This window comes from Pteronotus mesoamericanus, unplaced genomic scaffold (assembly GCF_021234165.1).
Source record: "Pteronotus mesoamericanus isolate MK-2021 breed Mesoamerican mustached bat unplaced genomic scaffold, CSHL_Meso_final contig_105, whole genome shotgun sequence".
In the NCBI taxonomy this organism is placed as follows: Eukaryota; Metazoa; Chordata; class Mammalia; order Chiroptera; family Mormoopidae; genus Pteronotus; species Pteronotus mesoamericanus.
Window position 1 is genome coordinate 16,962,000 of NW_026555006.1, and position 27,889 is coordinate 16,989,888.

The following is a 27,889-nucleotide window of genomic DNA, read 5'->3' on the forward strand; positions in this document are numbered from 1 at the left end:
TGATAAAAATCAACACATTTCTGTTAGTTAAGCCACCTAGCCTGTGGTATTCGTTATAGCAGCGCCACCCAACTAGTGCCTTTAAGAGGCAGAAAGGTCCTCTCAGGAACGTGACTGAGACAGTAATACTAAGGCTTAGAAAACAGGATTTTAAGTGTTCAGGCAAGGAAATTAGGTGACTGGTAGGACAGCAGCTCTGGGAGAGGAAGAGCTGGAGGTGTGAGGCTGGCGATGGCCTGTCACCGAAGTCCCACCCTCACGAGGGAATGGGAAAAGGCTGAGTGCAGCCCTGGTGGTAGGAGCAGTTCCATGACAGACATCAGGAGAAGCCGGGCTGGCCATGGGTGAGTCATCTACCACGCAACCACAGGAAAGACCTCGATAAAAGGCAGCCCCTGTCACAGACTTACAACCCAAACCAAACATTTATTGAGGCAACAAGAGCCAAAGCCACCTTTCCTGCGAGACTAGCCCCTCAGACCTCAGAAGCCTCCGGAAGCAAAACCGTCGCAGCGTGGTAGCAAGCTACCAAGACGTGGGACCCGGAGGTGCTGCTGTGGCTTCCAGCAGAATGAGTGTGTCAGACAGAAGACATTTAGTGTGAATGGAAATAGAAAGGAACCAGTTGGCAATTAGAGTGTCTCCTGTTCCCTTCGTCACAGTCATCTAGTCAAGAATTCCATTTCTTGCTTTTTTTCTAAAACCTTCTGACAAGAATTCTCTCGATGAAAGAACACAAGAATGAAAGCTATTATCAAGAGCTGTCTGACTTCATAAGCAACACCAACATTTTTTCCCCATGTGAACTCCTGGCTTGGGGGTTTGTACAGTTTGTCATGTGTACGGGGCATCGATGTTACACCCCTGGGGGATGGTGCCCTCCCTCTGAGCTACGGGCTAACTAACATCAGCTGAAATTCATTTCTGCCTGGGAAGACATCCAGAGCGATTCACAAATTGTTATGGAAACAGGTAAAAAAGAACAACTTTAATGAAAAGGCAGCAAGAAAAGTGCAGAGAGTGTGAACAGTCCTAGCAAGAAAGGTCTAAAATATCTTTTTTAAAGTAAAACACACACACACATACACACACACACACACACACACACAAAATGATTACATAAGCATATACCAACACACATGTGCTCATACATATCTAAGACAATTTCATGTGAACGTGATAGCACTACTGCACTATGGTAAGTCAACCAGCAAGAAGGAAGCCAGAGTTCCACACCCTGCAGCACCCATCAGCTACTGAAAACATGAAAATATTCTGGCTGGAGCTGTCCTGCCTCATCCATGTTGAGAAGACAGCCAAGGAAGTCGTGTTTCCCATCCCAAACTTCTCGCTCCCTGAGAACAAGGACTGTGTCTTTGTCACTCCTTTGGGCTTCTCATCACTCCATCGCATCAAACCCAGCACAACGCTGAGTGCTGGGGAACTCAGTGGTCTAAGGGTCACTTTCCAACCCATGCAATGAAAGACAAATACATGAGAGAAAATGCTCTTTGGAAACCACCCTCTCTTAAACCTGTTGTTCACTTTGTTTCTCTCTGTCCATTCCTTGCCCAAAAGGCCAAAAGAGAGAAGCAAAAGTCTGTGCTCTCTGCTCCCACTTCCTTCCTACCACTTCCTCCTGACACCTTTCTCCACCTCCCAAACAAAACAACACTTCTCAGTGGTTCTTTCCTTTCCAGAGGTCTATCTTTTTCCAGAGATCTATCCAGGATCCATCTCAGAAGGCAAGAAGCATGACACACCTGTGATTCATTCCCCTTAGCAAGAGATCTGAATTTTTGGCTCTGGACCTTAAAAGCCAGGAGGTGGGGGAAGAGTCCAAGCCAATTTAAAAATAAAAACTTTCCACAAGAAGGGAAAGAAGCATGAAAAAGCTGCAGTGGGGGAGAAACGCCATCCACAGAATTTAAAACTACAGCATATCCCCCTACAAGTTCATTTTCTAGGTTTCCATGTAATATTCTAAACTAGTCTTTCTAGGGAGCGTCAAAATCTTGGCAAATGTGCCATAATTCCTGGGATACATTGTGTGGTTTGGTGGCAGATGAGATGAAAAGAGAAAGGAGCAGAGGAGAAAAATGATCGGAGAACCCAACCGGAAACAGCGCCTTCCAAATGCACACAGGTCATGGCACCGTGAGGGAACAACGGTACAACCAAACTGCCGGGGCTACAACCAACTCACCAGGGTTTGGAAACCTCATGGGCTCCTCTGAAGTCAGAGCTGATCATGTCACCATCATGGAACTGCTAAATCATGTGACTTTTGTGTCTGTGCTCAGAACAAAGTTCCAAAAGACTGTGCCCATTAAACTGCTTGAAGAATGTTTTCCAACAGGTGCCCTATTGGCATTAGGGGCAGGGCAGTACTTTACTACAAAGGACTGTTCTGCTCAATGCAGGATATTTAACACACCTAGAATCTGGTTACTAGAGGCTAGTGGCACATCCCAGTCATAGTGACAATCTAAAACAACCATGAACATTTCCCAGCACCACTTGGTAAAAGATTCAGAGGGTGACTTCCTCGTGAGAACTAGCTTTTGAGCTTTCTGTGAAATTGCAGTTCAAGCTGTCTTCAACAACAACAAAAAAATGTGATGGGAAATAGATCAACTGCTATTCTCAACTGCAATGTTTCGAGCCTAAGACGGTAGCGGTTGCACAGGCAAAGAAGCCCTAATGGAAGCTGCGTAATGCCTGGCTCCCACCCCAGCATCTGACCTGCAGGCTGGCCTCAGCTCAGTCATCCTGTCTGCAGGGGTGGCTTCAGCTCTGGCCTCCCCTGTGCCTGAAAGTGCTGGCGCTGGACAAATTCTCAGCAGTGTTTGGGAACCCCTTACCTGTGACAGACTCACCCCCTGGGCTGCCACTTTGTGACAGGAGATGCTCTTCTGCCCCTTCCTTGCTATCGGGAAGAAAGAAAAGCAGAGAATTTCATGGTGGCACAGGACTCTAAGAGATCACTTGTAACTGGGAGACGTGACACACAGGGAAGTTAGGCAGTTTGCCTGTAGTCATACAGCAAAAACAACCAGAAAAGGTTATATACATGAAGTGCTGTAGCACAGGTCAGTACTCAGTAATTGTTACCCGTTAGAATAATCATTCTAACATCCCAGGAAGTCCAGCGATTGCTTTATGTGGAATTTCCCTGGAAGGCAGGAGGTCCATCTTTTAGATTCCTGCTTAATACTCTCAAGTCAAGGCCAGGTCCACGTGGGTTCTGTCAAAGTCCAAGAGGAAGACTATGAAATGAAATCGCAATTCTTGTTCACCAGCCCAGAATCCCTTCCTGCTGGTGTGATGGAGGCCCACTGTTGGGGAGGCTACCTGCTTCCACATTCCATGCATATAGTAAAACACTGAGTGCCAGAAGGGGAAAGGAAAGGAAGCAGCAGAAAATGAAGACTGCCTAATTTATGAGCTTTCTAGAGAGGATGTCAATCAAACCCAGAGTTGGGCAGGGAAGTCAAAATTCTTCCCTGTTGCCCAGGACACATGGCCAAAGGTAAACCTGATACTGAATGTGACAAGAAGTCAAGAGTAGGAAGGAAGGCCTAATGTCTAGGACGCTCTCACAGAGAAGTGGCAGGTGTAGTACTGGAGACATGACAGTTGTGACCATTCCTTCACTGCTGATCCTCAGCACAGATGCCTCCTCTCCCCGCTCCATTTCTCACGTCATCACCCACCTCCTCCTACCCGACTCTCCTCTGTGAAATAGGAAAGCTAATCTAGAACTCTTACTTCAAAAGCATTAAGTAGTTCAACATTTTCAAAAGCACCCCTAGGAACTAGTCCTGCCCTTAAGGAGTGAGTGTTCCAAAAGGCGAGAGAAGGGACAGGCAAACCCATCCACCTCTGCACAGTGAATGCCAGATGAAAAGTGTAATCCTGTCCCTCAGGCCTGTTCCTTGGGACACTAGTTCCAAAAGATACACTGCCTAGAAAAAGGGTTCCAGGACCATATGATTTAATAGTTTTGGGAAATGCTGTTACTCTCACCCACTGTAAATGACTTACAGTACGTATTAATGTGCTAAAGGCATTAAGATGTCTTTTAGTAAAAACCCCATTGATGCTGATTAAAAACCCAATGATTATCAAACTTACTTGACTACTAAAACCTATTAACGTCCTGTGGCGATAATACTCTATTGAATGTAATTTTCTGAACTCCAACTGGAGTGATCAGGAAAAGGTTTCAGGATGGGGGAAATATTTTGAATGAGCCCAGAAGATGGGTAGGATTTTATGACTTCCATATGGAGGCAGGATATGAATCTACTAATTCACCACACACCCACTAAGAACTTCCTACAAGCAAGGCCAACCCTCTGTGCCATGGTGGACAGGCCCTGGTCTGAGGCAGAGTGCAGGGCACTGGCTCTGCCTTGAGAAAGAGCATCTTGTATTTGGGGAATAGCAAGCACACAGCTAAGGTAAAGCAGGTGTGAAAAAGACATAAAAGAATAAGGGTGGAGCCAAACAGTATAGACTCAAATACCCAAAGCAAAAGGAGCTATCAGAACAGGTGTTTACCGGGTCACCAATTCCGAATTAATAGCACTGCCTTTGACAATGATATTCATTTCTTCCCACCATGGCTAGTGGAAAAGCCCGGGCAAGACCTTCCCTTCTCTGGGCCTCAGTTTTCTCATCTACAAAATGACCAGACTGGCTAATTTCTCTAAGGCTCTTTGAAGCATCAACATCTGAGATAGGACACAACAGCACTTAGGGAGAGAAAGGCTGTGGGGACCGGAGAAGAGCAATTAGTTTGGACACATGTCCAAACTAAAAAGTGCGCAGGAGAAAAATGAAGCCAGCTCCATCTTAGGATCTTAGGCTATCACAGGATTATGCTTCTCAAGCTAGAAGAATGTGGTATACTTTTCAACAGTTAATTTTGCTCAAAAAATTGAGGAGAACAAATTTAATTTTTTTTGCTAAATCTGGGACATATTTTAGACTAGAATATAATATTCCCAATGTATTCTACAGACTTTTTAAAATGAGGACTTAATGAAGTATCTGCCATGTACTGCCTTGTTGTCTTACGGCTCTGGAATTTGTGGGGATGTTCATTCATACCTGGAGGGAAAGTTTGACTGGGGAGCCCGGGGCCCTTGCTTTTTAAGTTGTAGAGATAGAATCCTAGTTTTCCTTAAATAGAGCTATACTAGAGAGACTGGGACTCACCATTAGACTGGTCATCCCCGTAGTTCTTATGGGATGGTGCATACAAGAACATCAAAGCAAAGACATATAGGTTCCACATCCCATAGATGCCTGTGAAAAAGGCACTGTTCACTTGGACTGTGACGCCGCCCCACTTCCAGTGGCCTTCAGTCACCTATGGAAAAAAGACAGCGACACTGAATTAGAGCCAAGAAGAAACACAGCACCAACACAGGAACCAACCAACACAAAAACCAAGCCTCTTCTACATGTGGGAACAGTGAAGGGTCAGGGTAAGAGTCCATTTTTTAATCTGAATCACACTAGTAAGAAAAAAATTAATTACAGGGTTACTCTATGTGTCAGGCATGAAGTCTACTTCTCATGTGGGCTGCACACCAAAATCACCTGGGGAGTGTCCTTCCTAAAACAACAGTTCATCGTTACCCCTACTTTAAAGAAACCATATTGGAGTCTAACACTTATCCACACATAGAACGCCTCCTCTGTTATCTGTCTTTTCATCTGGCTATAAACTCCCACGGAGAGACCCTCTCTGATTCGTTTACTGCCGTATCTTCAGTGCCTGATGTACCACAGGGGCTCAATGAAGACAAATGAATCCTTAGAGCGAGTCCTTAGTGGGGCAATGTGGGGAAGCAGAATGGCACAGGCTTCCAGAAGTCAGAGATCCGGAATCAAATCCAGCCTCCACCGCTTGGTTTAATGTAGGAGAAGACTGAGACTCTGAACCTTAGTTTCCTTAAGCACAAAAGAAGAACTTGCAGGGTTATTGAGGAGAATTAAGTTAAAATATTTCTAGAAATTTCCTGGCATGCAGTAAACACTCAATAAATCTTTTTTTTTTATATCATGTCACTCTGTGTAAGTCACTCACAAAAGTACTTAAGAGCTTTTGGGAGCTTTACAATTCTGCAAGAATGTTTTGAGGCTGCTTTTGTCTATATGCTAATGACTTGGTAATTGTTTTAAGAGCTGTCTGAAGACATGTGGATTACACTAAGAACTGTCAACAGAACTGTTGAGGTGAATGACTAGTGATTTGTGCCAGCTCTGGGAAGAATGAAGTGATTTTGACCACTTCTGCTTGCTACATGAATTCTTAATGTGGGAATAAAAGAAAGTGTTGGACAGATGTTCCTGTGATAGCTTAATGAGGTGGGGTGATGTCAGCCATCCTGAGGAGCCCCTTCTTCTAGGAGCTGAAGTGTAAGATGGCACACTATATATATAAATATTAATGACTAACAGGTTGATTTCACCTCCTGATTCCCAGGCAGTAGGTCTATATTCATTTGGTACCCTCTTTATAACCCATAATCCCCTGGGGCCCCAGGCATAGCTCAGCTGGTTCTTTCGGAAAGACCCGGAGTACCAGTTAACCAGATTAACTGACTGTAGACTTATCAGTTTTAATTTGACATTGTGTGGAGACATATAATTTTTTTCATTTTTGTGATTCATAAACAAACCACCACCGTGAACTCTTATTTATTTTGGGAAATAATTCACCTCATATGACATGCTCACAAACATTTTGGCAAAGAAAGATTTCAAAACCATTACTGATTTTAGAATAATGAACCAGAATTCAAGCTACTTAGGGTTTACTTAGAAATGTCTCCAAATGTCACTCTTAAGTACAGAACAGCCTAACTTTATAACAATCACAGTACTTAGAGAATACTTAAGATAGTTTTTTAAATCCATATAATGGAAAGGGAGAGGGAGCCTCGGTTCCTGGAAATATATGCACCTGCTGTCTTTACAGAGAGAACACATCTGTCTGACTAAGGAGGAGCAGCTAGGCTGGGAGAAGTATAGGAAAAATGGAATAAGACAGTTCTTATTTTTTTTCTACTCTATTAAGATTGTTGGCCTGTAAGAAACCCCGCTTCCTATGACATACACTGTAAATACTCAGGATTTACAATTTTGCTGGAATTGATCCTTGTCGGGAGTGTCATGACTGATCTAAGGAAACACCCACTTGCATGCCAGGTACACAATGGTGCTCAAGAGACAGATATTTGCTGAATGAATATAAGAAAAGTATAGGGATGTGCAGGGAGGCCAGTGAAAATACATGGAGGCAGAAAGTGGGGCTAGAAATAGTCATGCTTAGGCAGTATTTGATTCCTAAGGCAAGAGAAAATATTCAGCCCATAACAAATCACAATAATTGCACTTAAAAGTAAGAGGTCAATAGGTAATAAGTGTTATTTCATTTACATATATCTATTTACTTTATTCTTTTATAATCATTCAAAACAATAAGTTAACAGGTATTAGCAAAGCTAAGATTTTTAAAAATAATAACAAGGATAATAATAGTTAACACTTTCCAATGTTAGTGGTTTGTCAGGCACTACACTAAACAATTTACAGGGGAGGTATCATTTAGTTTCAATAACAAATCTATGAGGTAGGTAGGTAATAGTTCCACTCAACACATGGGTAAACTATGACACATAGAGGTACAGTGTGTTGCCCAAACTGCTCAGCCAGGAAGTCATGGCTCTTGACCCCAAAAGAAGGTTTACTTAACCATTACCCAACAATAAGAATATTATCTTAAAAAGGGGTGAGTCTCCTAAATTAAATTATAAGGCAAATATTGTGTAAGGTCAACTTTCTTTTGAAAATTCACTTAACTGACCATAATGCACATTGTTTATATAGTATATATACACACTGGTTTGTTTATTCAAATCTGTATAGTAATATATATGCACTGTACAACTTAGATATAAAGCATAGTATGTAATAAATGGGGTATATATGCAAAACACAATTTCACAGTAGTACCGCTTAAATGCGATGCTCGTACTCTGTGAGGCGGCACACAGGAGACGGAGGAAATAGCATTTTCATGCCCACCTCGTATGTCTGCTTTGAGGCATATGCATGTCATTTAGATAAACTTGAAGAATTACCCATACTACTTAATTTGTAAACTCTAAATGTATTGTTTTCCTGTGAGGGCAAAGAGTTTGATTTTGCATAAATAAATAAACTATACAGTGTCGCTCTGCTGTTTGGAGACACAATTGTGTTTTCCCCTCTCATCTCTCAATTATTCATGCCTGATCCATCCTGAGCTCTAAGCGCATTCCCACTGATATGTCCACAATAAGCAGCCTCAACAGAGCGGGCCTTGTAAGTCCAAAAATCTCATTAATGCCAAGGCAGAGAGGTGATGGCCACCCCGTTTTAACTTTCAGAGAAAAAAAATCAGGTAACCCCAACCAAAAGAAAAAGAAAATCATCTTTCTTCTGTATCCGTCTTATTTCTCAAAGTTTCTGTTTTTCCTGGTTTAACATTTGAACAATTTACTTTTGTGTGAAACCACCCAATTATACCCCTGGAGCCAAGTGAAGGTCAAATCCTTTTACACCCAGTAGTCTTGACAACCAACATTCCACTTAACAACAAGATTTCTCAATCCCAGACACAGGCTCTCTTACTGGAAACATTTCCTCTGTAAGTAACAGAATGAAGTGGTCACACAAACAAAAAAAGAGCTGGGGACAGGCTCTGGGTGTTTGCTGCTTATGGCTTGACCTGAATGTCAGGCACCTGGAGGCCCCCTTGGTGAAGGTTGGTGACCTTCTACCCTGCATTACACTTGTGTTCCCTACTGCTTGTCACCTCTAAATGGAACACCTCTTTCTCTTCCAGAGGGAAGGGGCTAAAATACCAGACTGTGATGTGCCACCGCTTGGTTGCTAGGACTGAGACCATTAAAATTGCAGGCATTAAAAGACTGCACCTCAGTACCCAGCTACAAAGCCTCAAGGTCACTGCATTCCACAGCTTCCGTCAGCCCGTCTTTCATTCCTGGCCTCAGAGCTTCAATATCCTGGCGAGATCCCCTCGCATTATATTTCATGGGGCTTAAATGCAAGCTCTCCCAGCAAGCCCGGGAGCATAATGGAAGTTTTAATACATTCCTTTTACCTAAGGCTGGGATCTATTTCAAAAAGTTACCCAATAGGTTTTCTTTCAGGTGAGCTCATTGCTGAGACATTTCAAAATGACATTAAAAAATAAATCCTCTGATGACTATATTAATACAGTACCTGGGACACTGAGAGTTATGCCTGAAAACGTCTTATATCTATAAATAAACCTTAAAAAATAACCCAGCAGGAGGAATATGAGGAGCTAATGGAATCCAAAAGACCTCACCGCTACCCTCTTCGAGTTGAAATCCGCTCTGGGCCAACTGTCACAGCAGATATAAAAAGCCAGCCACAGGCTGGAGCTATGTTAGAAAATACTGGGGCAATGGAATATTAATCTTTTTCTCAAAAGCAAAGCCACAAACTCTGTTCCTTGGGAGACTGACCTCCTTTGCTTTCAAAAGGTACACGGATGAAACCTGTACAAGGTTAAACTCGGACAACATACAACCGCCTTAGACCGCAGCCAAATGTCCCTTCTTGACTTCAGATAGCAGGGACGCTGCAGGGACAAGGGAGCCAGTGGGATGGGGCTGTGGGAAAAAGACTTCAGCTCTCGAAAGTGGCAGAAATATGTGTTAGGACCAAAGGTGTCCTTCCTGAGAACATATCGTGGTGTGGCCTTTTATTCCCCAGCCCGCCTTACTTGAGGCAGCGTTTCTCTGAGCGGTGCGCCCTGCTCCCTCGGCCTGGCAGGGCCAGCTGTGCTAAGCACATTACCGAAGGGCTGCAGGACTGCAAAGCATTTTGGTCACACGAGGGAACCAGCCAAAGGGTAAGTCAGGCCTCCCACCCCACACAACTTGTTTGAGCCTCAGCTGGTTGAATAAAAAACTCATTCAGAATTTGAAATATTTTTACTGCATTTGGAGTGGTGAATGAAGTGCTCCCAGGTTTTATAAACAAACAGTCTGATACAAACACAGCACTGTTGTAGGTCAAAACAGATGTGGTGAACAGAACTTATGAAGATACATATGCATATATTTCTTATTTTTTTCCATAGTCACTCCAACCTTCAGGAGCAACACTAGCAATGTCCAGTGGGCATAGCCAACAGAACTCTGGGGACTCCTAACTTACATTACAGGCACTCTTGGGTGTCCTGAAGGAATCTAAGGGGTCTGTGAACTGGAATGAGAAAAAAATTATATCTTTATTTTCACCAGTCTCTAACTGAAAGTTACTGTTTCTTTCAATTATGGATATAGAAAACAAACCCTCATAATATTAGCACTACCTGTAATTTCTTACCAGTAGAAATCATATTTTGAAATTTTTTAGTTGTACATATGTATAATTGCAAATGTATGTCATCCATCTATCTATCTATCTATATCTGATTCACTTTGAAGTCCAAGGCTTCTGTTTTTGTTTTATTTCACTCATTTAAATACATTCAAAGAAGTGGCCCATCGCCTTCACCAGGGGTACCAAGGAGTTCATGACACAAAACTTAGAAGCTCCTGTAATGGAAGGAAATTTGCTACTAGAATGGGCAAGTCTTCTCCTCAGGCTCTGTGAGCACTACTAACATTTTCAATTTTGGCCAAATACAGGGATGACAGAGCAGTTGGTTAAAAAAAAAAAAAAAAAAAAAGCCAAAAGGACTGGGTACTGGTTGTTAACTTATTCTATGTCCTTTGGCACACCATTCATGCTTTTTGCTATTCCTAAGGGCACACCTACTTATGCTCACAACGTGCCAGGCACAGTGCACAGCACTTTGCAAGCTTGACTTCATGTGATCCATACAGCCACCTTTTACAGTGGTACTATTATTATACTCACTTTACAGATAAGAAAATTAAGCCTTAGAACTGTTAAGTAATCCATCCAAAGTCCCACCCAGCTAGAAGACAGCATTAAGTGGGAAATGTCTCTAAGGTCACTAGATTTCACATTCTAGCAAACTGGGATAACAACTCGTACCCACAGGGTGTCTGTGAAGCTCAAATAAACAATAGGTATATAATACATTAGATGTAAGTAGTACTTTCCAAAACAAGTCCAGTATTTTAAAATCGTTAGCATTGTTAAGATTTTCAAGGACAGAAAAATGTTGAGTTTTGGAAATAACCAGCAGGAAGATAAAGTTCTATCAGGGGGACTTTTCAGTTTCATTTCATGTTTAAGTGGCAATATAATTATTACGAAGAATGGCTGATGAACTGTAAAAGGATCTATGTTAATGCCAGATAAGGATCGAATCAAATTAATGCTTGTTGGTGTTCTGCTACAGGGCTTGAAAAGTTCATTCTCTCAAGTAAATGAAACAAGTGCTCTTCAATATGGCTGCAGGCTTTTAATTTACTTTTCCTCCCATGAGGCGGCACTGAAAGGGAAAATTCAGTGCACCTCTGGCCAGACGATAAAAAGACCCAGATTGAAGTCTAAAAACATGGCTTGATCAGCTGTGCAGCATGATAACCTTCCCTGCTCCTTTCTCAGTAGCTCTATAGAATTTTCCGTGCAGAGTAGAAGCACCTCTCCAGGGACATTCTCACCCTGACCTCTCAGGGTCCTCTTACCTGACTAACAATAAAGAAGATGACAGTCATGGCAGCGCAGGCCAAGGTGATGAGCATGAGGAACTTGAACCTGAAAATTAGCCCCTATTAGGAAAGAGAGAAAGAGTAGTTTAACATTCCACCAGCTACCGTCAATCCTTATCTCAATATATAACTCTATAAAAAGCTAATTTTAAAGAAATCTATAAAACCAAGTCCCTAAGAGTGATGGTAAAAATAATTTCACATAGTAACATTTCTCCTGCAGAGGTGAATGTGGCTGAAAAATGCATTGGGCCAAATATTTCCTATGTTTTTATCTCTCATGAAACAGTAATACCAGAGCCTGGGAAATTATATTCACAGCATGTTATGAGGCTGCTAATTTCTCTGCTAAGCTGGTTACGCTCCTCCGCAAGGGTTCAAAGTTACCAAATTCAGGTTTTCTGCAGTTGAAATAAAATTCTGCTCCAGTGAACAAAGAGAAATATGCATATTAATCAACATGACGTGGATCTGATTGAATTTTTTCATGTGTCACTCTAGTTCTAGAGACAGGCAGACCTTGAGAACGTGCCCAGGGTTTCCGAGAGCAGGACTGAAGGGCACACTTGTTTGGGGCGGGGAGGAGGGACGCCTCCTACTGCAGAGCCACTGAATACAGAAACCCTGCGGTTCTGCTGTTCCTGTCTCTCTTTTCACAGAGGAATTGGGCCCCTGTCTCTAAGGACTGCCACTTTGGCATGAGCTGGAAGGGATCCTTGAGGAATTGAGAATGTGTTGTCTGCATTAGAGATTTGAGGATGTTGAGTGTGTTTCTTGAATAAGGCACATGATCTCTAAACTTAGATTACTGAACTATATCTGAGCACCTGCTAGATTATTTCAGGGGAACTGTGGCTTCCTGGAGTCTGGAAATCCAATGATCTGGGCTGAATCCCAGTCTTAAGGCTGATTCTCAGCAAGGGAACTTTAAGTAATGCCTTTCCCCAAGCCAAATCCCAATTCTACCATCCTCAAATCTCCCATCTAGTATGCATCTACATTCCATCCCAAAGCTGAAGAACCTGCTGGACAAGTTTACTCCTCACTGGGGACTGAAAGGCACTTATACCACAAAAAACTCCAAGATTTAGAGAGCCCAGCTAGATGCTTCTCAGAGTAGGATTTAGCCTCTTATTTTGCCCAGCAATCCTGTATTACATGGAAATCTCTCATTGTGTATGTGTATTTGAAATAAAGGCTTCCGATCTCCAGGTATAGGGTGTGTGCGTGTGTGTGTGCGTGTGTGTGCGTGTGTGTGTGTGTGTTTACACATCAAGCAGGAGATATTGAGTACCATTTCCTAAATGAGCCAAGAGATTTGCTTACTTCATAGTGCAGCCGCCGGACTTTGCTCATGGCTGGCAGGCTGGACTGCTTCCCACTGATGTTCCGAAATACCTGAAATACCATGAAGCACAGAAACAGGAAATACAGACAGAGACAGATCCCAGCCACAATGATGAAGGCCATCTGATGGTGTCAGTAAAGGAAATGGCACGGTAGCCAAGGTCACAGGCACTTTTCCCAGCTCTGGTGGCAATACCATTTGTCTCCAAATATTTAAGCAATTTTCAAGGGGGTAAAATACTAAAACCTGGTTCTAATGCTAGTGATAGAGGTTTTCTGACACAAAAGTATCACAGAGAGGAATGTTCTAAATTGCCTCCTAAGGCAAATAAGAGAAATGGAGCTTTGCTTATGAAAAATGCAAACTCTAGGGCCTACCCTAGACCTTCTGAATCAGAATCTGCCTTTTAGCAAGGTCCTCCGGAGGTTTATATGCACAAAAAATTTGAAAAGCACTAAAATATTCAGGATCAGTTGCAAAGTACTGATCAGGTGGACAGCTGCATTAAAATCACAGGGCAGTTAAAAAACAGGTGGCTCAGGTCTCTCGCTGCAGGTATATGGAATCAGATTTTCCAAGGGATAGAACACTAAGTACAACCATGCCTGGGAACCACTGGGCTAGTCCCTGGAGTTTTATAAGAAGATTGAGATACCCTGGAATCAGAGGGAAATGGAGTGGGGCTGGGTACAGTGGCTGCTAAGGGCGGCTGGCCATGGGACGGAATGTCTTGAAGTAAAACCAGGCATGAGGTTCTGTTTACAATCTTCCGTCCACCACAAAAACAACCTTGTCAAATGGAACAGGGAGCAGAACATAAGGACAACGTGGGAGCTGAAGGGGTGGCAATGTACTTTGAGACCAAGCAGGGCAACTCTAAGATCTATCTTTAAAGTTCAGTTTGAGAACCTCTAAGGCTTGGGGTGAGTAAGGCTTGGGAGACTGGTTCAGCTCCTTTCTGCTACCACTCTATCCCAAGCTGCATATTTTTAAATATTTTAACAAGTGTGAACTCCACATGTATATTTCATTAAATATATTAAACATATTTAATGACGGTTTTCCTTCTTTCCTAAAATCAATAGTACTATGAAATGAAGGGAACACAGTTATTTGCTGCAGGACTTGTAATTTTATTTGCCTCCCTGAATTTCCATCATACCAGTAGAACAAAAGGGTTGGAGTAGACTAACACTGCATATATTCCCTGTTTGGTTTTTGATGGGGGGAAGGAGTGACGAAGGGGTTGGGAGAGCTCAGCTCTCTCATCTTCAAGATAATACAACTGATTTAGTTTGCTCCCAAACTTCTCGTTTTAATAAGAGACCAATATAAACATCATGGCTGGACAAAGCATATTACCAGCACATGACAAGATATTATCCATTAGGAAAGAATGCAGCCCAGGCCTTTCTCCCCACTCCAGAGAAGAGGCTTTTTCTTCCAAAGGTTTTAACATATATTATTCAGGAAGATAATGTATTTAAATCCAGCATCCTAAAAGGGATAAGCTAAGACTGTCACTTCTGCTTCATGAAGATGACTCAGACAGTGTATGCCAACCAACCAGAAGCCTCAACGATGTGTCTGGAACTAATCACCTTAGCCTCATCACCACTTGGTCTCAGAAATGAATAGCAGCAGCATAGTATGACAGCACACCAAGGTCACTGTAAGAAGTCTCACACACAGACGACTTCACAAACAGGCTCTCCCACAAGGAGCCCAGATATGTGCCTCCATGGCTCCAGGGAAAAGCTAGTCAAGCTTCGGTCTGCAGTAAACTAGTGTATAAAAGATAATTCAGACGGGGTACAATAAGACCAGCAACTCTTGATTGTTCCCGCCGTAGGGACGTGCTGCGATCTCCTTATTCTGCCTGCTCTCACCCGAGCTTGAAAGCAAGCATTAATTCCTCTCATTATTTGCCTTAATTACGCCATTATCATTGGTCTAAGGATCAAAGCTTTGGCTAGCCCATACAGAGAACATCATTAGAAAATGATCTTGGGGATCTGGAGGCTGTAAGAAGAATTAAAACCCTGAGCCCATCCAGGAAGGATACAGCCAGCTCTGTTCCAACATCTGTAGTCCAGATACTGTAGAAGGGATTCGTGAGTTGTACCCCTCTACAAAGAGAAATAAGACAGAAAAGCAAGACACAATTAATACAAAGGCCAAGGGTAACTTTCTTTTTTACATGTTCTTAGCTCTTCAATTGAGGGGTGGGGGCTGTGTTTAGACTAAGAAAAGTCACAGAGGTCTTAAAGAGAAAAGGAGTTTGCATCTCCTTTTGCATCTTTGCAAATAGTTTTGCATCTTTGACTTAATCCCAATCCTTATCTGAGGATGTGACCGTGTCCAACCCTTTTAGTCCACAGGCTCCCAACCACCCTTCTTCCTTCCAGATATTCCTCCTGAAGAGCTGGCAGTGGACATGGTGATGCACATTTCAGCCCAAAGTCCCATAGGCATCCCCTCACCTCTCACACATGTCAAATATGAAGAGGCAGAAAGAGCCAACAGCGATTGGTCCAACTTGCTTCCAATACCCTGCTATGTGATTCCGCTCATGCTGATCCTGATGAAAGCCAAGTTGAGAAATGAGATAAAGAGGAGGAGAGCAAAGCAATTCTGTAGGTGAGTCAGTCATTGCAACAGTCCTTGCTGACAACGTGCTGTGTATCAAGCATCACGCTCGACTCTAGGCATATGAGAAAGACCAAAATCTGTCTCATAGTAGTAACAATAGGATGCTACGGGAACATAAAGAAAAGCTTCATAGTTTAAATCATTCAGAATTAAATTCCTATGTGACTTATCCCTTGTTTGTTAAGGTGGGGTGGTCCCCAGAGGACAAAGTAAAGACTCTAAAAGGCATTAAAATACGTCAAGTGTAAGAGGTCTCATGGTTAGGAAAATAAATACATGTTTTCCCTATCTTTACTAAAAACAAGAATGGTTTCTCTTGTTGCATATACAAAGACATTAAAAGAGAATATAAAGGAATGCAAAATGAGAAAATGGAGGAAGGCAAAAGACATTATCTTAAAATCCAGGCTGTGACCCAGGTGGGATGGTCCACACCAATTCACCCTGGGCAATCCACCTGGCAGCCTGTCCTTCTTCTGTACCCAAGTCCTCTCCACTTCCTGCTGCTGAGGGCCTATTCTCAGTGTGTCACTGCTGGAGGGCCCTCATGCTTACCCTGGCAGTAGGCAAGAGCCTTTCTCTCTTCTCACTGTTCTCCTGGAAGGGCTGCAAAGCTTCAGAAGCAACAACTGAGCCATAATGAAATTTACGAACAACCCACTTAACTAGGAAGCCCATGCACCTGACATGGGGGCCCAGCTCCAGCTGGCACATCATTTTAGCCACAGCGAGATGACGGCACCATTCTTATTTTTATCCACGGTACCTTCAATCCCTCTTGAAATATGATTTGGTGTCTGTGCAAACTGATCAGGGAGGTCAGTATTTCAGGCCAATAGGGGTTACTAGGCCACCTGGACAGATTGCCAGCTGGAAAGAACTGGGCCCACACTCTCCAGTGGTTACTTTGGTCCTGTGACAAGCACAGTAGAGGTCAAAGGAATAATCATCATCATCATCATTAATATTTATGTGTTTACTTTCTTTCTGCTAAGTATGTTACATTTAAATCTCACAAAAACCCTTTATCTTATAGATGAGGAAATTGAGATTCAGAGTGATTAAGTCACTTGCCTAGGACCCCTCAGCTAACAAGTGGTGAAGCAGAAATTTGAACCGAGTGCCTGACTACGGAGCTTACTCCTGTAGCACTAATTTATTCTGCCTCATGCACTGTCCCTTCCCCAGGGGCTCTTCCTCTTACCATCATGTGCTCCCCACAGAAGATGATCCAGAAGGAGAGAAGCATTGCGTAGAAGATGCCTTGTCGAATATCACCAAACAGTAGCATCCAGGTCCAGTCGAACCCAATGGAAAACCATTCAACTGGGATATTGATAAAAGTCATGGAAATTCCAAGGGCAAAGATGACTCTGATGGCAAGAAAATATCAGGAAAATGACTTTATCCATTTGGGAAGCAGATCTTCAAAAATCAGAAGCCAGTTTGGGGAAGTGAGATGTTGGTTACTGGGACTGATGCGGTATGATCGGTTTCTGAGCTCTCAGAATGAGTTTCTACACAGAGATGCAACATGTCCTATATTTTGCTGGGACCGCTGTAGAATGAAGGAGTGTTATCTTGACTTTTCTCGCTAATCAAACCAAACCTCCTTAATCCCTGGAACTTTATTTTGGTATTAGCTCAGGTTAAACACTTCCTACAATGTTTTTACCCTCCTTTGCTTTCTTAATGAGACCTCATTGAATATAATTATCTTTTGTTACCTATCCAGGTTATCATTAACTTGATCAATAAGAACATTCATTATTATTATGCTATCCTCAGCAACTATGAATTATATAAGCATATTCATTTCAATAATAAATGACTCTGAACAATATGAAATACAAATTCTTTTAGCAGCTTGTTCAGTTTTTATTTTACTTTTCCCCGTCACATAATTAACTGCCACTTCTCTATCAAAATGTCATTCATTTAGTCACTGATTTATTCCCACTTTGATTTATACCAATGAAGTACATATGTCTATTAAACACAGATTATATACCAGGCACTTTATTAGGGCTATAGATACCTAAATAAATAGGACTAGTTCTTGCACTTGCGGAGATATATTTAGTGCCTAGCCAGAGAGAGAGACAGAGTGTGATAAGTGATATGACAGAAGTGTGCACACGCTGCTACAGGGGCGTCTAACTTTGACAGAGACAGAAATTGAGCTGAGTTGAGAGTCATGGTTAGGGAGGTAGAAGGGCATTTCAAGCAGAGGGAAGTGTCTGGATGGGCCACAGAAGCCTAGAACAGCCTTTGGGGGTCTTCATGTAGCACACGATACCAGAGAAGTGAAAAGGGCTTAACTCATGAGCAAACCTGAATACATCATTAGAGAATTTGAAAGAGCTGAGGACCCAATAAAAAAGTTTCATCAATGGAGTGACATGGTTCATTCATTAATTTGTTCAACAAATTCACGTTCATTGAGTTCCTGCTATGTGCAGGTCACTATTCTGGACACTCGGGGTATAGTAGCAAACAAAATAGACAAAAGTCCTGCTGTAGTGATACCTGCATTCAGATGGGGTGAGAGGAGGGATAATGGAGGAAAGATAATAAATAAAGAAGAATGAGTATTATAAAGAAAAAAAAGCAAGGTAGGAGAATGGAGAGAGGTGCTGTTTTACATATGGTAGACAGGGAAAGTCTTTAAGATAAGAGATATGAGCATAGGGCCTGAAGGAAAGTAGGAACTGAGCCACAGACATATCTGGGTAAGAGCAGTTCAGATAACGGGAACAGCAAGTGCAAATGCCCTGAGGCGAGAGCATGAAAGGCATGTTTGAGCAGCAAGAGGATGGTGGGTGCTAAAGAGGACAGGAGATGAAATCAGAGGGAGTCCACAGCATCTAGGGCAAAGGAGATGCAAAGACAACAGAGAGCTTTGAGCAGAGGAGTGACACAATCTAATTTTACCTAAAAGGGAACAATCTGGTTGCAGTGTAAATACATTATAGGGAGGAAAATGGTGGAAGCAGAGAGCGCAGTTGAGAGGCTATTTCCAATAAACCAGATGAGAAATAATGGTGATAGCAATGGTTAGATTAGGGTGGCAGCAATGAAAATGGTGAGATTTCGGTGGGTTGGATGAGAAGTCTGAAAAAGTAGAAAGGATGACTCCAACGTGTCTAGCCTGAGCAAGGGGACAGGATGGAACTTCCTAAGTCCCATTTCCTAAGACGTGACTGTCCAGGAGAGGAGCAAGTTTGAAATGGGAGGACATCAGGTGTTCCTTACACATGTTGCATTTTTGTGCAAGTGAAGATATTGAACAAACAGCTGGTCTAGAGTTGGGAGAGGCTGAGGTTGATGATTATAAATTAAGAGTCATCATTTAGATGATTTTTAAAACTGTGAGGTTAGATGAGCTCACTCAAGGAATAAAAAAACACTAATAAAAAAGTTCCAAAGACTGAGCCCTGGCTCCAAAGTTTAAGAGGTTGGAAAGTTGGTTGGAAACAGCAATGGAGACTGAGTGATGGTTGGCAAAAGACACAAATAACCACAAGAGGGGTGGAGGAGGTGCTGAGAAAAAGGAGAGTGATCAATCATGTCAGATGCTGAGGAGGAGTCAAGAAAACTGAGTACTCAAAAGTGACAACTGGATTTGGAATGTGAGGATCACCGGTGATCCTGTCAAGAGCTTCATGGGGTGAGTTCGGGGGTGAAATGGGCTTGAGAAAACAGGAGGAAAACATATGCAGAAAAAGTTTTCTAAGGGGTTTTTCCGTAAAAAACAAAGAGCAGAAAAATGGCATGATGGCTTCAGGGGGAATAGGAAAAAAAGGTTTTGTTTAAGAATGGGAGAAGGTAGAGGGTATTTGTACATTAATGGGAAGAATTCAGCAAAAAGGGAAAAGTCAGTAATATGGGAAAGAAAGGGGATAAATATAGCTATAGGAGCATGATGCTTCTGGTTGTGCTGTTAGGAGAGAGGCAGTTAACCCACTACACAGAGGGAAGTGTCTGATTCAGACCACAGGAATGTGTAGCAATAAAGACAGAATAAAGAGCCAAAAGAAATAGAACCTATAGAATTTAATAAAAATTTGCATGTGAAAGCTGGAGGGAAAAAAAATGTCCAAAATAACTCCTGGTCAGATTACTAGCCCAAGTAACACACTGACCGCTTGAACTAGACCCTGCAAAATCAGAAGCATGGCAGGCAAATCATGCGATGCTGTGTTCCTTCAGAATGCTCCAAAATCAGCTCTTACTTCTCTAGAAGCACTGGGGGTCGGGACATCATGGTGATCCTCCTCCAATACCACACCATAATGATGAAGATGCTGGGTGTGAGGAAGGTCTTCATAGCAAACCACACCTTGGTGAAGCCTCCATTTTGGTGGATTCCCTAGAGAGAGGCCGACATAATTTTGAAGGAGAATATATCTTAATGTTATCTTCTACCAGCAAACGCATTTTGGAGAGAGGTAAGGGGAGATCTTGTCTGCTGAACTGTCAAGATCAAGAGCTTTCACATTTGTAGCATGTACTGTCCTCAGACTCTCCCTGGCCCCATCTCAGGAATCATAGAGATATAAATCAAAGGGTACAAAAATGGACCCACTATATAGTAAGGGAATGATCAAGAATATGATCAAAGATTTTTCTGTAAGGCCTTCATTGAAAAATTGGAGATCTCTTAAATGCCCCAAGTTGAGATTGGTAAAATGTGTTAAGGGAAATCTTCACAGTTCAATGAATGTTAAACAGTATCGCAAAGTGTGAGTGGGTAAATTCATTCACTATATATATGGAATATTCATAATATACCATTAAAATATTCACAAGTACCATTAAACCTAAAAAGCAAGGAACAAAAGTGTCAGTTGAGTATGATCCCAATTTTTTTATGTGAGGGATTATATATGTACATATGTATAGAAAGCATCTGGAATCAAAACCTCAATAGTGGTTACTTCTAAATGGTAAGATATTACAGGTAATTTTTATGTTCTATGTGTTTACTTGTGCTTTCTAGTTTTCTACACTAAATATATATTTCTTGTGTGATTATTTTTAGATTAAAAAAATGGTCTCCTGACTCCATGTTCTAATCTTCCCCATTAAACAAAATAAATAGAAAGAACCTAAAATACAACTGTTCCCTTTAATATTGGTGCAAGTTGAAATATTTAGAAAAAATTGCTTTTATCTTGGTATAATTCATTATGCAATCATGATCATTACCACATCTTAAATGGACATAATATTTGCATTATTTTGCATTTCAGTAACCTCTCGCACAAATTTATGATCTCAGCCATCATGGGTATGTATTATTATTCTTATGTCAGATGAGACAACCGAGACACCGAGATGTGTAGAGTGACATGCTAGTTCCCTTCTGATACACGTGCTCAGTAACCAGTGTTCTTAGCCAGTATTCCAGTATCGCAGGCTGTATGGGTCATTCAGATTCACTCACCACCAACCGAATATCTTTTATCTCCCCAATCCCAACATTGATTTTCTTCTTCTCATTCACAGGCAGCCGGATGTTTAGAAGGTAGTACTTATGAGCCACAGACCCGATTTCCATGAAAGGAAGGACATCACATTCATAGTAACGGCCCTCATGCTCTGGGGTCTGGAAGAAGAAGAGAGGTCTTGAGGCAGGCTTTCTATTTCCAACAGACTGTCTGAACTGTCTGTTCTACCTTCGCTTCTTATTACCAATTCCAAAAAAGCTAATGCTTAAAGGTATACCTTGGAGGTACAGATAATAGGGCACCCTGGAGGCATGGTATCCACTAATTGCCCTTTTCATCTTCAAAAAACAAAAACCAAACAAACAAAAAACCACTAGCCACATTTGAGCCAGAATCTAAAATGTTAGGTAAAAAGCATAACACTTTTCTGACTCTCTTTCCTCAGCATTTTAACCCTCATTGGAAGCTAATATCGGAGTAACCTGGTCCACCAGGAAGGATGGTAGGCTTTTTATATGCAGCCTCATTGAAGACCTGCAGGGTTCTGTGAAAGAAATAGTCAACTTCTTAAATGTTCAGAAGGAAGCCCTTGCTGATGTTCATCATAGTCTTAGATAATGGATAATTACTTCCATGGTTTTGGCCAGCAGGAGAAGCTGCAAGATGAAAATGTCTATTTTTATTTATTTGATAGAAAAAGAAGCAACTCCAGGAGCCCTTGATATTTCAGGGAGACAGAAAGGGATAAAAGGTAACAATGGGACTGGTTTGTTAGAGATACCCACTTGGAATTTTCTATCTCCAAAGCTGAACTAGCCCAAGAGGCAAGATGGCAGAAGGAGCAACAATTTTAATTAAACAAAAATTAAGCCCAGTTTCTAATAAGAGCCTCTTGGACTCCCTGCCAAACAATTGAAGAAGCGCTGCCCAGAGTGTGGCAGTGGGAGATTGGAGAGCAGGGACACAGGTTATTTTGAAAGCTAAATCCTGCTCTCCCTCCCCAGGGCTTCTGGCCTTGTGTCCCTGCCAAGGGGCAGGGGTAGTGGGGTAAATGCAGGCATGTAGAGGCATGAGCTTTAGCAGCCAGGGACTTTTCCCTGATAAAAGAGATGAGTGTCTGCCATCAATGTTGGGTTTATATGCCATTTTCAATGTTTGCTGATCAAGTGACAGGAAAGACCTAATTTGTTGTTCCGAAGTTTAAATTCTCAGGACCTCTATAATTAATTTTTTGTTTATCTTCAGAGTGGAAAGTGTAGCGGAGAAATCAGAAGGAAGATAGTACGGACTCTATAATCTAACTAGTATATGAAGAGTCTTCTGCCCCTTCTGTGACCTTGGGGAGTTCTTTATTGGAGGGTCAGAGCTTAAAGTGTCATAAACAGACCTTCGTATAGAGACAAAAGACACACATGACAAAGTAGAGGTAGTGCAGGCAAATATCTGGCTTAGGCACTTCCACTTTTCTCTTCCCTACTCACAGCAGACATCACTAATCAATCCTGATAGTTTTTCATCCTCTAAGCAGGAGTGTCCAACCTGTGACCGGTGGGCAGCAGGCAACCCAGGATGGCTGTGAATGCGGCCCAACACAAAATCGTAAATTTACTTAAAACATTATGAGATTTTTTGTGTGTGTTTACATGTCGCAATATCTTTAATGTGTGGTCCAAGACAACTCTTCTTCCAGCATGGCCCAGAGATGCCAAAAGGTTGGACATCCCTGAAAGTTTTGAAGGACTCTTATCAGAACTACCAGTTGATTAGACTTGGCTTTTGGAATTTAAAAATTCTTCTGTAGAAAGAGTCCTGCTTCTTTCCCAAACTTCAGCTGCAGGCTGTATAGGTTGTTTTTCTCTCCCTGCTGCTCCTTTCTCTCTCCCATACTTACATCTCAGGGCTAGCATTAGGCCTCTGCAGGAACAGCAAAAATACACCTCAAATCTGCCTCAGATTAAGCTGCACTGAGAAGGCTGAGTACCCTCTGTTGTAACACCAAGAGGAGGGTTTTCTGATATGGTTTCCTGTCAGGGTCTTGTTTTATTTCTAGAAACTGAGACTTTGAGGGGGAAGGAAACAAAAGTCTATTTAGTGTAATGCCACTGACTTCATTATGCAATTTGCCCCTGGTCCCAAAAGTAACAGTACTGTGTTGAGGGCATAGGTCTTCTCAGTCCAGCCTCCAGCTCAGTGGGGAGGAGGTCAGTGTGGACAGCGGACAGCGGGCAGAAAGGAATGACACTGCCTCAGGCGTGCCTGAAGGAGGCTTTGTGCTGTGATAAGGAGGGCAATGAACTCTAAGCCAGGAGACTTAGATTCTAGCTGATTCTAGCGGTGACCTTGCTCCTTGCTGACTACCTTGTGAAGGTCATCTATCTCATTTGGCCTCACTTTCCTCATAAGTAAAACAAGAAGATAAAATAAGATAATCTCCAGGGTTACTTCTAGTTCCCCATTAGGGGTCTCTAGGTGTCCTCCACGTCCCTGTCCCTACAGAGAGGCTAATGCTACCAACCCATGAGGCAAATTTATCTAAGTTTAAGAAATTAGACACACTGGCTCCTGGGAGCCTGGCCTGGCCCACCTGTCTCAAAGACAAATTCACTGTATCCTGCTGGGGACTCTTCCTTATGCACTGAAGTTCTGCCTCTGCCAGGATGTAGGGCATTTAGAAAGAAAGACACACCCCCTGCTCTCTTTGCTTTCTCCCATCCCCCTCAGTCCTCCCCCAACTCCAGCATGAGACTGACTAATTAGGACAAATTACAGCAGGTGGCAACTTGACTTTTTTATTTTTTTAAACTTTCCAATCCACTAGGGACTAAAAAGCTTTAAAGCAATTTCTCATTTAATCTTCAGGCTCAAGACTAAATTTCACTGCAATCAAAAGGCACAGATTTGATGATTCATTTCCTTCACACTTTTCAAGGTTTAATATCTTTCTTGAAAGGGATCAACACATCCTAAAGATAATTAAGCAACCAACATTAAGGCTTCTTAATGACTTCCCCTCACTCTGCTTCTCAGTGCCCTCCAAGTGTGTAAGTAAGGTGAGAAATACTTTTCCCTTTTCTGAGGATGAAATTCCATATCCCAAAGCTTTATATCCTTTAGCTTAGATAGCCAACCAATCTTCCTGCTGAAAGATGCAATCAACTTGCAGCAACCGCTAGAAAGGTTTTAATTAATTTTCTCCGTTGCACACAAAGATCTGAAAATGTCAGATATTCCTGTCTCCTGCTCCTTCCAGTTTCTCTCTACCATTCATTTTTGCCCACTGATTGCCCCCTAAGGGCCTACCCAAACAATTCCAGCTGGCTTTTTTGTTGGGGCGGGGGTGCTATCACTGGCACTCAGCAAAGAGTCTAGGGCATTGGCTCTCAAATTTTATCAAGCTTAAGAAAAAGAATCAAAATCCTGTTAAAACACAGATTTCTTGCTCTTACACCCTGAAATTTTGATCCACTAGGTTTTGGGTATAACCTGGGAATCTGCATTTCCTACGAGCTTGCAGGCAATGCTAAAGCTGTTGGTTCTCAGATCTTACTTCTTGTCACTCTAATCTAGGGAACCTGGGAAGAGAGAGACTTAACAAATGCCAGGTGCCTCAATCGGTGCATAATGCCCATGAGAGGGACTCCTGATTAACAGCCCCTTTCATTCTTAAACATATCCCAGACTGCATGTTAAATGATAAGGTCATCCTGCTTATGTTCACTATCTCATCTTGTCCTTATAAAGTGTCTATAGAAGGTTTCATTATCCTATTTTGCAGAAGAGAAACTGGACCTCAGACAGTTTGCCTGAGGTCATGCAAGACAGTAAGTTATACAACCTGCAAGACAAGTATGTTTTGCTCCAAATCTACACTTTTAACTAATGTGAGTGAATACCTTGAACCTGCCCCAAATTGCTCCTCTTCAGGGTAGGTGGGACGGGGCAGGGACATGGTACTCAGAAGCTTCAACCTGCCGTTCTTACCATTCATTCTGCAGGGAACCCCAACTTTAGTTATAGGCAAAAGCAAAGTTGAGAAAAGCCAAGCTAAGAGAGGAGAGAAACTAAATCAAACAATGGGGTGGGTACTACAAAGCTGTCCAAATCCTTCAGGAGCAATTGATCTGGAGATGTCATGTGACAAAACAACATACTCAAGAATGTACTTCTATAGGGCCTGGCTCTCACACACTTGACACAGAGAAAAATGGGGCCATTTCTGTACCTGAAGAGCCATCTGAGATCACCTACCACTAATGATGTGCCACGTCTGCATGCTTTAGGAATGTGAGTAACTATGAGCAATATTAACTCTGGCTCCGTTTCACCTTCACAGAGACTTTCAAGAGATTTTCAAGGCCAGCCTGGGGTCAGAATGTCAGGGAGGCATGCACGAGAGCAGCACTTGCCTTTTGTAAAGGACCTCCAGCTAATTCTGATTTGGTTCTTAAACCATCAAATCCCACTATTCTCAAAAGTCACTGAGTCAATTCCTGAATTTTTATTTATGAGGAATCTGAGGCCTTTGCCCCCAAAGAAAATATCTCCCTATTTTCAATGCAGGATAGTAATCTCCCTTCCATGGGTCGTGGAATGAGTCCTCCTGGAAGAACTGGGGAAGGGAGAGTCTTAAAGATGGGCTAGAAGACTGAGGCCTCAAATAAAAGTAGATTTCCTCCTTCATGTCTTCTTTTTGTCGTGGACATTGGGATTTTTTATTTTCATACTTGCACATTAACTTTGGTAGCAAAGAGATGCCTAAGAAACAGAGAAGTAGACACAGCATTAATCCAGTATCAACAGATTATTACACCTCAAAATAACTTAGCCATGGTCTCTAGTCATGGTCAGCTATTAACCAAAGAATGAAGAATTTATTTTTATGTAAGTATTTCAGAGAAACAATTAAATCACTTCAGATAGACATTCCTTCTAGTCTTTCCTCACTTGCAGGGATGTGAAATATCTACTGGCCCTTTTCTCTACTAAGAGAAAGGACAGTGTGGCTCATGCATGCTAAGAAATAAGGAACATTTCTGTTAATGGTAAAGCAAATCTCCTCACATACCTGGAAATCAAATAAAAACTCCAGCAATTTAGATATCAAGGAATCCTACCTTGGGGGACGTGAAGGTACATTTGAGTTTCCGGGGCACTTTCTCATGGGCCATTTCAGTCCATTCAGCAGACGTGTCATCACGGTAAGCCAGGGAAACATCCATGGAAACTTCTGCGTTTTCTCCTGCATGAGAAGGACTCACAATTTAGAAATGGCTTTGGAAACAGTTCAGAAATTCTTAGACTCTTCCACAAGAACCAACAAGACAAAATAAATATATTAGTGCCTATCAAGCTCCAAATCTGAAGACTTAAAAGTCATAGGACGAATGGCTGGATGCTGGGCCCCCTTTTACAACCACTGTGCAGAGATGGGGTCCTCACTCTCTCGGAGGCAGCTGGGATGGTCATATTCTGACTTATTCAGCACTTAATCCTCCTATACTCACCCTACTGGTCCTAAGTCTGCCCAAAGGAGTCACATAGAAGGTTAAGATCTGTCTTCCACAAAAGTGCCTTAGGACCCTGGCTGGGTAGCTCAGTTGGTTAGAGTGTTGTCCTCATACACCAAGGTTGTGGGTTCAATCTCTGGTCAGGGAATATATGTGCAACCAGGAACTGCATAGATAAGTGGAAAAACAAATTGATGTTTCTCTCTCTATATATCTCTCTATTCCTCTTTCTCTCTAAAATCAATAAATAACTTTTTAAAAAGTGCCTTAGGTATTGAAAGCCATACCTCATCTGCCTGTATTTTCTCTCCTCTCTGAGAAACATGACCAGGTTTCTCAACACCCCCTGACACAAGATTTAAGTATCTTTGGTGCTTTCTTCAGGGCATACTCTAGTCTGAAAGAACGCTTCTTAAAATTATCCCCAATAAGTTCTCAAATATAAGATCTGCTACTTCTCTAGAATGTAAAACCCCTTCTTTGCATTCTGGAAAAGGTTATCTAAAAGATGAAGGTTTTTTTCCCAAAATTAATGACTTCTGATTAATGAGAACATAATTGTACAAATAAATGCTCACATATTCTTTCATATCAGTAAGGACCATGAATAAGTTTAACTCACCACAGAACTCATTAAGTTTAGATTAATAAAAATTGCATCTATTCATTTGCCTGTTTTATATTACGTTGAGCAAGCTCAAGAAGAGAGGGGTTCTAATGGAGAATTAAAGAAAGCACAGACCACATTTCTGAAATGATTGGAGAGCCAGCTCCCACTTGGGGACATGAGACTGCACTCAGTTTTAGGCTCCAGAACCTGAACACACACAAGTCACAAGGGGAAGCAGATAAGAATAACTGCTCTTTGGAAAATTAGGGTTTTTCTACCACTGGCCCAGTGTGGCTTGAGATCTATTTGACAATGTCCTAAATCCCTGCTTCTCTGAGGAAATCAAGGAAGGGAAAGAAAGGATGCATGCCACAGAAGGTGTCTGAGGCCGTTCAGGTGCAGATGAACTCTGTGAACACTGGAGTCTGCTACGTTATTAGTATTTAAACCTTAGTAAAGCATGGTGACTTGTGTTTTCCTCCTCTTTCTCATGAAATTAAAAAAAAAAAAAAAAAGACAGAAAAGGAAACCAAAGGCTATTAAATCAGAAGGGAAAAAACTGTAGATAAATG

At 42.0% G+C, this 27,889-nt stretch overlaps 1 protein-coding gene across 3 annotated transcripts in view; it reads right to left on the reverse strand.

The window, feature by feature from the left end:
• The window catches only part of WLS (Wnt ligand secretion mediator), a 143,965-nt gene that overhangs the window by 43,784 nt on the left and 72,292 nt on the right, over positions 1-27,889 (reverse strand). For all 3 annotated transcript variants that reach the window (XM_054574545.1, XM_054574534.1, XM_054574525.1), the window contains exons 3-11: positions 26,315-26,439; positions 21,197-21,358; positions 19,983-20,119; positions 16,952-17,120; positions 15,579-15,676; positions 15,161-15,224; positions 13,074-13,217; positions 11,724-11,807; positions 5,227-5,380 (exon numbers count right to left, since the gene is read on the reverse strand). In XM_054574545.1, the coding sequence (XP_054430520.1) occupies positions 5,227-5,380; positions 11,724-11,807; positions 13,074-13,217; positions 15,161-15,224; positions 15,579-15,676; positions 16,952-17,120; positions 19,983-20,119; positions 21,197-21,358; positions 26,315-26,439 (1,137 nt within the window). The remainder of the gene's footprint in view (positions 1-5,226; positions 5,381-11,723; positions 11,808-13,073; positions 13,218-15,160; positions 15,225-15,578; positions 15,677-16,951; positions 17,121-19,982; positions 20,120-21,196; positions 21,359-26,314; positions 26,440-27,889) is intronic.